The sequence below is a fragment of the Aspergillus ruber genome (genome assembly GCF_000600275.1).
Source record: "Aspergillus ruber CBS 135680 unplaced genomic scaffold scaffold00058, whole genome shotgun sequence".
Classification (NCBI taxonomy): domain Eukaryota; kingdom Fungi; phylum Ascomycota; class Eurotiomycetes; order Eurotiales; family Aspergillaceae; genus Aspergillus; species Aspergillus ruber.
Window position 1 is genome coordinate 13,530 of NW_024467354.1, and position 12,238 is coordinate 25,767.

Here is a 12,238-nt window from a genome sequence, read left to right on the forward strand (position 1 = left end):
TGCGGGCCGTTACACACATGCTCGACGGTCTGACAGAGCACGAATTCTGGGATATCTTCCACCGCGAACTAAGGTACCCGCTCCAAATCGTCCCCCACGAGACCTGGCTCGAGACAATGCGGAGATCCATCCAGAAAAAAGGAAACGCACACCCACTGTGGCCTGTGACACCCCTCTTCGACTCCATGCACGGTAGCCTAGGCCAAGGGCCCATGCTGGGTGCATCGGAGATGATCTCACCTTCGCAGAAGATGCACGTTAAGGCGACTATTCGGCGTAACGTGCAATTCCTTGTTGATGCGGGCTATGTTGCGAACCAGACGGGGCAGAAGATGAAATATGTTGCTGAGAAGGCGTTCCAGCGCACGGAAAATGTGTGGAATGATGTGAAGAGGTTGACTGTTAATGGTGTGTCATAATCGTCGGTCCTATAGGTTGGACTCGTAATGTGTTTTTGTTTTATGTGTTATATGTTTGTGATTTATGGCTGATGTACTTTAATATGTGTGTATTTCTATGTGTGTAGTAATAATAATTATTGAGTTGTTTATGATGATCTGGTAATATACCAGATAATAATGTAGACTCTAGACACAAATACGTAGCTAGGGCTACACCAAACTGGGTGAAACCACAGCCACCGTTTCGAGCACCAGTGGACCTTCGGCTACAGGGAAGGCTCTGGCAATTCCAATTCTCATTGATGCATATCATATCCGACTGGTAACAGGTTTCCATGGGTGCAACGAATCGTCCCACTCTGGAGGGGTTGAGGGGTATATAAACTCGTCCCATCCCTCCATTCTCCTCTGCCAATTCTTCCCTTTTCACCTCCTCTTGGCATATCCTCACCTTGACCTACCCTTTTTCTCTCTTCCTACTATTTTTTTCCTCACACTCTGGAAACCAAAAATGGAAACTTTCGACTCAGTCCCTCCACCCCCAACCCCCCTGGGCCACCACCGCATCCTCTCGCCCACAGCCGGCATCCGCGTCTCCCCCCTCCAGCTCGGTGCCATGTCTATCGGCTCTGCCTGGTCCGCGGGAATGGGTAGCATGACCAAAGATGCCTCTTTTGTGCTGCTGGACGCCTTCGTCGCCGCGGCAACTTCATCGACACGGCAAATAATTACCAGAGCGAGGAGAGCGAGAGTGAAATTGGGGAGTGGATGTGTGAGCGCGGGAATAGGGATCAGTTGGTTGTCGCGACGAAGTATACGGGGGCATATCAGGGGTATCAATCCGGGATGAAGGGGAACATGGTGAATTGTGCGGGGAATAGTAAGCGGAGTTTGGTGATGAGTGTGTGGGATTCGCTGTGCAAGCTGCAGACTGATTATATCGATATCCTACACGTGCATTGGTGGGATTACACGACGTCCGTCGCGGAGGTCATGGATAGTCTGCACGCGCTCGTGATGTCAGGGAAGGTGTTGTATTTGGAAATCAGCAACACACCCGCTTGGATTGTTAGCGTGGCGAATGCGTATGCCACGCTGCAGGGCCGCACGCCGTTTAGCGTCTACCGGGGTCGGTGAAATGTGTTGCACCGCGACTTTGAGCGTGAAATCCTCCCCATGGCGCGCCAGTTCAGTATGACGCTGGCACCGTGGGACGCGGTTGGCGGTGGCAAGTTCCAGACTGAAAAGGCGCTGCATGAGCGCCAGGAGCGCGGTGATGGCAGTCTGCGCAAAATGATGGGCAGCGATGCGCAGTTTGAAGATGAGATCCGGATGAGCCAGGCGCTTGCGAAGGTCGCTGCAGAGCATGGGATTGATTCCGTTACTGCGATCGCGCTGGCTTACGTTCTCGCTAAGGTGCCGTACGTCTTCCCACTTATTGGAGGCCGCAGGGTTGAGTATCTGTACGATAATATCCAGGCGTTGAGTACCCGGCTCTCAGAGGAGCAGATTCGGTTCTTGGAGAGTGTCAAGCCGTTGGATGTTGGGTATCCGCAGAATATGCTTGGTGAGGAGCCCGGGGTTACGGGGAATGAGGGCATGGCGTTGGCGCCTGCTGGGAAGATTGCTTTTGTGAGGTATCCAAGGGCTATTGGGTATGAGTGAGTCTGAGTCTGTAGACATTGATACTCGGGGATGTTCTCGCTTAGTGCACCTTGTTCAGACTAGCGTGTATAATAATGCACATTATGTATGCTATGCCATTGGCCCGCTAACACTACCCACATATGCAAGCCTCCCAACTCGAGAATTGCCGGCATTCAATCTACAAGTATGCACAAGGAATATCCCTGTAGCCTCACTATCAAATATTCACACATTTCTATATTACAGGCTATTGCTGCATACAGCATAGTACAACCCTGTCGTCTATATAGCAGGCTACCGACCTATCATCTCCAGTCCAGACCTGCATGCACTCCACTGTGATATGTATCTTCATGGCGGTAAATACTAAGCGTGGCTCCATAGACTAGTCCTCTGAAATGATGTATTACTGTTTGCTTTTGCTGCCCGTGGGCCATCGGGAATAGGCCGGGAGGAATCATCCGGGAGGAATCATCCGCCGTGCATAACCTTCGTAGCCGCCGGAAGCGTCAATTGCAATTCCGTACAACGGACCTGTCATCGGAGACCGTACGGAATATTGCTGTGATGTTTTCCGCTCCATGAGACAATCGTCTGCTATGAGCGGTGGATGTGGTGAAATTATTGACAATCACGCTTCCGATTCAGAATCGGTCCCACCGGCTTAACGCCGAACCGGTTCGGTATTGGCTGGGCTTGGAGATTGGATGTGTTGTCGCTCTCGATAGACGCGAGTCAACCAACGTTCGACAATAAAATGCCACCCTGTCTATTCCCGTAAACAGTAACAGCCAGAGCGGGTAGTGGATTTGTGCCGTGGACTGTTGTGGGAACGCCAAAACCGCACTAGCATAGCGACTACTGCATGTCCGAAAAGAGTGCGAAAAACAAGAAGTTTGGCGGTAAAACCACTGACGTTTGACGGCATTGTTTTCTTTTCTTTCCTTTTTTTTTGTTCCGTCCTTCTTTTTCTGTTTGTTTTGCTATGCAGATCATCGGACTGTCAGACGCCAGTCTTGAGTTAGTTTCTGCATCATAAACGTCCACGGCCAGCCATTCTCGGCTTCTGTTCGCCGGAGGAGGTCGAGGAGGATATTTTGGGCCTGGGGATCACGGACCCAGGAGCCGCCTGTTGTCCAGAATAAAAATGATTAGTTGGCGTTCTGAAATTGCAGTTGAAAATCCGCATAAAAGGGGGCGGAATAGTCCCATACAGGCACAAAGAGCATGACACGCCATGGTGCGTGCGGAGGGATCATCGTCCGCCGATAAAGCGATTCCGAAGAGAACGCTGAGGTTTTCCATGACTTCTTCCTGTTTGCATTGTCAGTGTCGTTGTTCCTTCGGGATTATGCGACATGGAATTTTATGGGGGAAAAGAAAAGACAGTAATTTCTAGAAGCCGTACCTTTAACCGTCTGATATGCCGGTCTGAGTCAGGACCCATATGCATGACTCGTAAGTCATGTTCCCTTATCAGGGCTTTAGCCATACAGATGTGCTGGATCGCAGTCGCTGCGGCCGGCAAAACCGTTAGCATATTGGCCCATACTCGAACCGGGAGAAGCTCCTCCCCCGTAAAATTAACATGTCGATAGAATGCCACGTACCATGCCAAGGACTAGTATACCACACGACAGGGAACGGTCGGCCATTTCTCGGGTCAGCCGGGGAGAAGTGCAACGGCTGGAATCCAGCTGGGTGTCCGGATTCCCATGAGCAAATCTTTTCCCGTAATGCGTCACCATCGATCACGTCAAGTTGGCTCTGGCCGTTGCCGGTACTGTAGCAGTAATTGATCGTTTCTGCCAGGATCCAGATGGCTCGATGGGTCCAGTATCGGTCGTCCAGGAGGGTCTGAGAAGCCCATGCTTGTCGGAGTTTCTCTTCGAAGGGGCTGAAGGTCAGTCGGAGGGGGTTCTGGTAGGCTAATGCGAACTGGATGTCTTGCATGACGAAGACCCAGAAAGAAGCTTCTGCAAGGCCGCCGGAGATTGCGCAGTCAACGTGGGAGCTGATGTAGACGGATCCTGCTAGCAGGTGCCGCTGCAGGTCGCAGGAGGGATGCTGGGCTGATATAGTTAGCTTCGAACGCTCTGTTTCAAGTCGCTGCACATACAAGATATTTGCTCGAAAAACCGCAGTATCACGGTCGAGGCAAGAAGAATCTCGATGCTAATGCTGTAGTCTTTATTCTCCAAAACCGGGAGAAGAATCGCAATACATCGCTCGTGGTATTCGTCCGCAACATGTGGCGGCACCGATTTCGTGGTGTGACAAAGATGACGGGCAGATATTGCCAGACAAGCGTAAAGTAGGAGGGGGCATATCGGTGCGCGGTCGACCACCTCACTCGAAAAGTGTCTTTCAAAGTCACACGCGTCAAGCTGTCATCTTCATTAGCTCTTGCTCAACGTCAATAAGGAAGGGGGATATACCCATGCACCAAGAGCCTTTCGATAATGCCTCAGAAGAAAAGCCTCATTCAAGCTAGCCAGCTTTGGACGAGCGACCAGGGTATCGGCCGGAAGCAAAGAGTTGACGGAACTGGGTCGGGATGCAGGTAAAGCCCTAGGATGCGCCGAATCGCCCGGCGAAAACGAAGGCAGTAAACCGCTGGGAACAATTGGAGGTGTCATCGTGGCCAAAGATGCTGAAGACCGGCTATCAGATGTTGCTTCCGCGCTGAATGGCATTATCTCGGAAGCTATAACGTGGTAGTCCGCTGCTGTGCGGTCTGTTTCGTCTTCGAAAGCGACTGCTACAAGTCAACCTATGCGCCTGCTTGTTTGTTATCTCACAGGCGATGAACGAACCATCGGGAGGTGTGTCAACCCAAGTCTGATCGTCCGGGAATGCCAAATCGCTCTCCCCATATCGAGGCGGCCCTTTAGCTCGCAGTGATGGATTCTGGCCGTGTCGAAAAGTGATTTCTTCCGGTTTTGCTGGCGCGGGTATACACCGTCGTCCGGAGCGCTGACACCGTAGACATTCGACACCGGTTTTGTCACCTGTGCAGGGTATTAGAAACAATCTTAGACAATCTATACCGAAAACACGGTCTGGCGCATCAAAGATAGTAGGAAAGGAATGGGTACATTTCAAATGGCGCTGGCGGCAAGTAAGACTATAGCCGGGAGGACGATGTTAGTAAGTCATGACCAGGAGCCGAAACCGGTTCAATCGCAGAAACTGACCATCCCCTCATCACGGTATCCAGTTGGTCATCGAACAGCGAGTGAAATAGCCATGGATAGAGACAACGTCAATAGGAAGAAAAGGAGTGAAACAGCAATTAGAAACAACTGCGCAGGACAAGCAAGCGAAAACCAGTTTTATTTTTTGAAACTAAGCCGAATCGCCAGCATCAACAAGGATTATGACGGGGGAAAGTGGTGTATTAAATGTCCAATAACAAGATGGTTCGTGCGAGATGGAGAGGGGGCATGGTAGACAGCATTGAGAGGACAAATTCCAGACCAAAAAAATAATAATAATAAAATATTATCAAAGCAGAAAAGAAGATCTTTTTGTGCTTGGCGTGGACAATCGACTTGAGCGATTTCCAAGTGGTCCAGTCTCCAGTAGAAGAAATGCCGTGTGCCAAACAACCCCCCATAAGTGACAGGCCCATTATGTGGATACTCCGGACAGTGGTCCTGCAGTTGTTGACCGTTAAGAATCCGCCGAGAAAGCCGGGGACAACAAGGGCGATGATAAGCAGACTAGTAGCAAGCAGCAAGCAAGCAACATTTCCGGCACGTACAGAGAAGCAATCATCATCGGCATGTCCCCTATATCCTTCATGCATACATAGTATGTGCCGACTTCAGCCTGCAAAACAAAGAGCACGATTTTATTGTCTTTTTGCCTTTTCGTTTCTGCTTTCTTCCGGACGGCAAAGCATGGTGAACTGACACTCACTCCCGCCTCTGATCACTGCCCGAATTAGAAAATCCTCGAGTTTATTCTCCCAGAGCCATTGGGCGGAGAACACCCTCGGGGGGAAGCGATTAAAGGGGAATGAAATGGGCATAATGCACACCGGCAGGGTGCTCTTTTGGTTTCCTCTGCAGGTCCGGCAGGGTAATCATCATCGTCCGCGTCGTTGTAGTCGTCGTCGTCGTTTGGCGCGGTCCCCCTTCAACAAAGACTATGCTTTTTCTGTTACCGCCAGGATCCGCTTCGGAATAGCGTCCAACGTCCCTGCACCGCTGGATTGACCCCGGCTATTCCTGTTGCGTACATCGTGGCCGTTGATTAGCCCATGAGTTCCTCACCACCTAAGCCCGTCCCCTAGTGATGCCACTAGACCTGCTAGTGAGTGGTCAGACTCCCCTGCCAGACACACCGTCATCACCCCCGACTCCAACCATTTTCGTGCAAAGTCGGTCGGCAAATTAAAAACGATCTGCCCTGTCTGGTTGTCAATCAGTCAAGGTTAAGGTTGACAATTAGCAATGACTGACTTTTTACTCCGTCAAGCTATGCCCCATTCGAACCGGGCAAGGGACCCAACTCTCGTACGAACGCCTGAAGTGGTTCACCCATCCGAATAACTATTAATTGTGGTGGTTCGCCTGTGGAGCCAGGATCCGTTTCTTGATTATGAGATTGTTGAACCCCCGCAACACATGGCCATGTTCACATTCATGCGCAATCTCCGGTTTGGACGTCCTTCCTTATTGCTGACTCGGAGGATGCTGATATGCAAGGACGAGGGGTCTTTCTTTCCACACAACCCCGGCAATGAACTAAATCTAGCGGATTTTTCTCATCGCAAGGTTGTCAAGTCGGCCTTCTCCGAAGAGCACTCCGGAGCATCTACACATTCGCTACTCCATAGGTATAGCAGTAGAACCGTCGTCTAGCGTACCCGGAACGTGTTGGTGACCCCAACACTCCGTAGCTATGCAACGAACGTAATCGAACGCTTGTATTTCGCGACGCATCGTGCCAGTGGCTACGCACAAAGCATCCAATGGTATTCATCCTCCGGCGGGGGATTTTCTGGTTGGTCCAGAGCGGGCATATATTATGGTATATCACCGCGCTAAAGTAGCCTCGTTACCTCTTGTCGAGTCAGCCTACTCGCCGCCGTTGTACTACTCTATTTGGTTATCTGGGCCACCTGCCACCTGTTAATGGTGCATATGCATATGGGCCTTTCTAGGTTGACCGCCACAACACCATGCCTTGGACATTATATATAGTTGTATCACCGGTACCACACCTTTGTCACCTGTATATGTTGAAAAGCCCCTGGTTGGGTGGTGACCAGAGAAGAAATGCGCGTGCGGAGAGTGCGGGGTCATGTGATGCACCAGATCACCGTTGAGCTCGACATACCTCACTGAGAAAACACTCAAAAACACAGATATAAAAAACCCCGGGGATATGCACTTATCTGGTTAGGTTCGCACATCGCCACAAACAGTGGAGTGCACTGTCCATCTTTTACTATTCACAGCAACCCCAGCTAACTAGTTGACCGCAGTGACCAGTATGGATCAAGCCTGGCCGTGTGAATGATCACGACACAAAACGAAGAAGGTAGAACGAAACAGACGCCGCAATGTCTCTGAGCCGTATCCCCTATTTCAAATGGTGGGAGGATAACTCTGGCACGTCTCGTGAGGATGTGGGTCGGACTTCTGTGACTGAGTCGGATGAAGATGCGTACCTGGAGCTTCCGGATGATTCAGTAGCGTCTTCGTTTTCGTCGTCGCTGAGCTATGTTTCTAGAAGGCGACCCACTAAGCCAGTTGCAGGGCGGGTATGGGCTGAGTCTATTGAGAATGAGGCAGGGGTTTGTCCACCGAATTCGGGAACACGAAAGCAAACGGGCATGGAATCGAAAGACCTGCCTTTGGATGAACCAGGCATTCCGAAGACGACGGGTGCTTTTGAGGTAGACCGTCATAAGCGGATAGCTCAGGTCTGCATAGCGGCGCTGTCCTGCTTCTTATCAGGTGGGATCATATTCGGATTCGCAGCCATCAAACCAATTTTGATCAAAGAAGGTGTATACCGAGATCTATGCTTCCCAGAAGAGCTCGGTCAAGGTGTGTTCGTGTGCTATAGACAAGAAATCCGGTACGTCACCCCTAACCTCTTATCGGCAGAGCTGACAGTTTACTCCAGCCTAAACCTAGTGTTCGCCACAGCAGCCGTCGCAACAAACCTCTCAGCACTCCCCATAGGCACAATCCTCGATACCTACGGCCCACGGATATGTGGAATAATCAGCTGCTGCCTCCTAACCATCGGCTCTCTTTTCTTCGTCTTTGCCAGATACATACCCTTCGACGCATACATCACAGGATATACACTCCTAGCCCTTGCCGGGCCATTCATCTACATATCCTCATTCCATCTGTCAAACACGTTTCCCATGTGCTCGGGGTTGATTCTCGCTATGTTAACGGGGGCGTATGACGCATCCACTGCGGTTTTCATGGCATTTAACTTGGTCAATGAGTATACGGACGTGTTCTCAATGCGCCATTTCTTCTTGATATATCTCGCCATTCCCCTGTTCATACTCGCTACGCAAGTCACAATCATGCCAGCAGAATCATACAAAACAGTGGGTGAACTAGTGCTACAGGCAGAAGCTCATATAGCCGCAGAGTCAAACCCTCAGAATGTCCATGAGGCCAGCTATCACCGAGAAATTATCACCAAAATCCAATCATTCCTTACTTTCCCCAGCAGCACACGCAGGATCACATCCTCGATCGGTCGATACACACCCCTGCTACAACAGAACCCAAATAGCCACCCACCCCAGACACAACCCCAAAATCACAAAGACCGCATCCTCGGAATTCTACATAACCTCCCCATGCACAATCAAATCCTATCCCTCTATTTCATCCTCTATGCCCTCTTCACGGCCCTCACTACTCTTCGTATAAACTACTTCCTTGCTACTGTCCATTACCAATACTCATCTCTCCTACATTCACCTGATCTAGCAAATCACATAACCCGGACTTTCACAATCCTCCTCCCCATCGGCGGCATCATCGCAGCTCCTTTCACAGGGATAATCCTGGATACCCTCCCCACAATACCCATCGCATTCATTTTAGTCATCGTGGGATCGATACTGTCTCTCATGAATTGCATCCCATCCAGCTTAGCAGCGGCGTATATGGCTATATCCCTCGTCAGCATCTATCGCCCCTTCTTCTACGCGAGTATATCAGACTACGCAGCGCGAGTCTTCGGATTCCGCGATTTCGGGACGGTATATGGCCTTGTTATTTTTGTTTCTGCGGTGGTGGGGTTTGCGCAAGTTGGATTGGATATGCTTACACTTGAGGAGTTTCGGGGGAGAGAGGAGAACGGGATTGTTGTGGTTAATTGGTTGTTTGTGGGGGTTATCGGAGTTGTAGGGGTGCTGTGGGTGGGTGTTATTTGGTGGAGGCATTGTGCTATCGAAAGGAGAAATCTGGAGAGCGTAGAGGAAAGGGGGCCATTTCTTGTTAACCAAGTCACTGAGAACCAGTATGGAAGTACAGGCAATCTATAATCATATTCTATCTTAAGAAATAACGGATTAATGCTCGTGCATACACATTAAACAATATAAAATCCTCTAGACACCAGACATGCAATATATATATCCCCCCATGCCATACCATGTTCATTCATGCTCCCTTCGTAGGCGTCATAATTCATATCCTTTTATCTTCCTTTTTGTTCAAGTGGAAAGAGAAGCCCATCAACAACTCAACTGAAATGACCGCGCCACTTCCAACCACAGCCTCTGCCCCGGCTGTTCACAGGCAGCGTCACACCAGAGTAGTGTCCCCACTGCATTGTGGAAGTCATTCCAGCAGGATATCCGATTCTGTCGCGCTGTGTGGCCCAGTGCGGAGACGAACCATGTTCGTTCGGGGAGGTTTTCTGCGGCGATGCCGCCCAGCGCGAGGACCCATGTTAGTGCTGTGCTGGCGTCGGTGTAGTCCCATATAGATGAGGAGGTGGGGCATTGAAGGATTGTTTGGATAAGGCGGGCAAGGTCGGGGAGTGGTGTGCTTCCTGAAGGGATGGGGAAGACGACGCCGACGCCGTAGATGAGTGCTGCTAGGCGGCAGGTTTCGTATATAATTTCATGTGTTCGGTAAGTGTGGCGTTGTTGGAGTTCGGTGGCAGAGGGGAGGGAGAGGATGGTGTAGTGGACTAGGTTGCGTTGGTCGACAAGCATTGTGAGATCGGGTTTGACCATTTTTCCTTTGAGGTAGTCTTGGATTATGTTGGTGTAGACGCGGGCTGCTTGGAAGGTTTCTGCCATTTCCGCGGTGAAGCCGAGGTCACGGAATCGGCCAAAGCCATGATCGACATCGAGTGGAGTGAAGTTGAGTAGGGTTTGTAGTGTGTGGCCTCTGCGGTGCTTTTCGAGGGGCATCCAGGCGAAGACCGGTCGTGAGAGGTACGAACTTGCGGTGAGTATGTCGGAGCTAGATTGGATTAGCAAGTGTTCATATTACAGAAGAAATGCGACTTACAAAGAAAGTATCGAGGCAAGACCAGGAAGCTCGATCTTTTCAATCCCACCCCGAAGCATAACCATCTGAATCAAGCCCTGGACATGAACAAGATTCGGAGGCAAACTCCCATAGACGTCTAGCCATTGCAGACGCTGCAAAGGTGCCGTGAATGGTGTACAATCGGCACGTTGCTGAGAACTGTCATTCGACGTATTGTGCGCCATGCATAGTACGCTCAGAAGGACGGCGTCGCTCGCAGCCCGGGCGGGATCCTGAACCGCTTCGTTGATCAATTTGATGGTTTCGATCTCAACCATTTGCAGAGTCCGCAGGTCCTGAGGCTTAAATGCGCCATCTGGAATTGAACGATTGCGCCACCTAGCGCATTGGTGAGATAATGAGCTGAATAAAAAGGCCGTGAATAGTGTGGCATCCGTCAAGGAAAGCGGGAACCATGTCGAATTGCCAATGATCCCTAATCCATTGGGAGAATCGGGAGTTAAAAATGGCCAGACGACTGACAAGCCTAAACAATTAGTCTAATTCACGTAGCACGGGAGAGAGGGTACCAACTGTAGCCTTCATGTAGGCGGATGAATTCCGGTGAATAACGAGAAGGATAGGTGTGAAATGGATCCCAGACGCTAACGCCGACACGGTCAATAGACGGTGTTGGAAGCCGCGATCGAGCAACTTCCTGGTTATGATTATAGGTATGAGGGTTATCGTGAATGCTGGTACCCATCATTTGTTGAGGCGTAGGGGTGCGGTGCGGCGTATGGGACCGAGGTTTCACAACAGGACGATGGACTAAGCGCTGCTCAGAACTGCTACCAGGGACAACAACCGGCGCATTAGATTCCGACGATGAATGCGACGACGACTCGACAACATCCGGCGACGAAGAAGACCGCGACAAGCCCTCATATCCATCCAAAAACGCCACCCTGGAAGCTCCCGGAGTCTCATCATGCGGCCCCTCCTCACGTCCAGTTTCCTGTATTATATTCCCCGATTCAATCTCTAACTCGGGCACTGACGACCCCTCAGCAGACCGATCCCTCGTCTGATCCGAAATCCACTTCCCAACATGAGCGCGCACCATGCGCTGAATCTTCAACTTCTCCGTCTCAGACGACGGTCGCGCATTAACAAAATGGATCTGGTCTTTCTGGTTTTGATTCAGGTTCTTTTTTCGCCACGATGCAGTATCTTTCGAGGATGAGGATGCCATTTTTCCATCCCAGCAGCGCGCATCAGCATCACTAGCTCCGCTGCTAGTTATCACGAGTATAAGAAACGGTTTTGGAGACAGTAGCGCGCGGATGCCAGGGCCGGCATCCTGCGGTTATGCGAGATCGGGGAGGCAGATGCAGTTAGGAATGCGTGTTTATCAAGGCCCAGGCTAGGCTATTCTAATCGCCTCGTATCTGCGGTTCTAGCGCGGTGCGGATATGGTGCGGCTGACGGATATGGCGTCGGAGAGGCGATTGTGAGATGACAACGCTGCGAATGAACACACAATTAGTCACTATCGGGCAGTGTATTGGATCCCAGGACAAATAAAACGCTGGCAATTGCAAAGTCCAGAGACCAGAAGACAAGAAGAGGATAAAAGCGTTGGGGAAGCGTGGAGAGGAAGAGAAAAATGGAGGCGGAATGTGGTTTGTGGCCTGTAATTCTAGGCAC

General features: G+C 50.7%; 5 protein-coding genes across 5 annotated transcripts; 3 read left to right on the top strand and 2 right to left on the bottom strand.

Moving 5' to 3' along the window:
- Positions 1–17: 17 nt before the first annotated feature.
- EURHEDRAFT_382218 (uncharacterized protein) lies at positions 18–419 on the top strand (the record flags this gene model as incomplete). Its single annotated transcript, XM_040779508.1, has 1 exon — positions 18–419. The coding sequence occupies one exon, from the start codon at positions 18–20 to the stop codon at positions 417–419; it is 402 nt and encodes a 133-aa protein (XP_040633849.1).
- A 493-nt stretch (positions 420–912) lies between these two features.
- On the top strand, positions 913–2,066 carry EURHEDRAFT_534518 (aryl-alcohol dehydrogenase; the record flags this gene model as incomplete). Its single annotated transcript, XM_040787293.1, has 3 exons — positions 913–1,095; positions 1,137–1,520; positions 1,563–2,066. The coding sequence occupies 3 exons, from the start codon at positions 913–915 to the stop codon at positions 2,064–2,066; spliced, it is 1,071 nt and encodes a 356-aa protein (XP_040633850.1).
- A 708-nt stretch (positions 2,067–2,774) lies between these two features.
- On the bottom strand, positions 2,775–5,352 carry EURHEDRAFT_317161 (Zn(II)2Cys6 transcription factor). Its single transcript, XM_040778321.1, has 9 exons — positions 5,246–5,352; positions 5,147–5,175; positions 4,865–5,059; positions 4,487–4,806; positions 4,168–4,435; positions 3,659–4,120; positions 3,457–3,563; positions 3,263–3,362; positions 2,775–3,177 (listed from the first exon to the last, which is right to left on the bottom strand). Exons 1-9 carry the CDS (start codon positions 5,254–5,256, stop codon positions 3,041–3,043), a joined length of 1,629 nt encoding a protein of 542 aa, XP_040633851.1. The 5' UTR covers positions 5,257–5,352; the 3' UTR covers positions 2,775–3,040.
- Positions 5,353–7,151: 1,799 nt separating this feature from the next.
- Positions 7,152–9,866, top strand: EURHEDRAFT_417715 (putative MFS transporter Fmp42). Its single transcript, XM_040783264.1, has 3 exons — positions 7,152–7,458; positions 7,546–8,144; positions 8,193–9,866. The coding sequence occupies exons 2-3, from the start codon at positions 7,624–7,626 to the stop codon at positions 9,586–9,588; spliced, it is 1,917 nt and encodes a 638-aa protein (XP_040633852.1). The 5' UTR covers positions 7,152–7,458; positions 7,546–7,623; the 3' UTR covers positions 9,589–9,866.
- On the bottom strand, positions 9,781–11,783 carry EURHEDRAFT_467824 (uncharacterized protein; the record flags this gene model as incomplete). Its single annotated transcript, XM_040785211.1, has 3 exons — positions 9,781–10,519; positions 10,568–11,075; positions 11,123–11,783. 3 exons carry the CDS (start codon positions 11,781–11,783, stop codon positions 9,781–9,783), a joined length of 1,908 nt encoding a protein of 635 aa, XP_040633853.1.
- Positions 11,784–12,238: the final 455 nt, after the last annotated feature.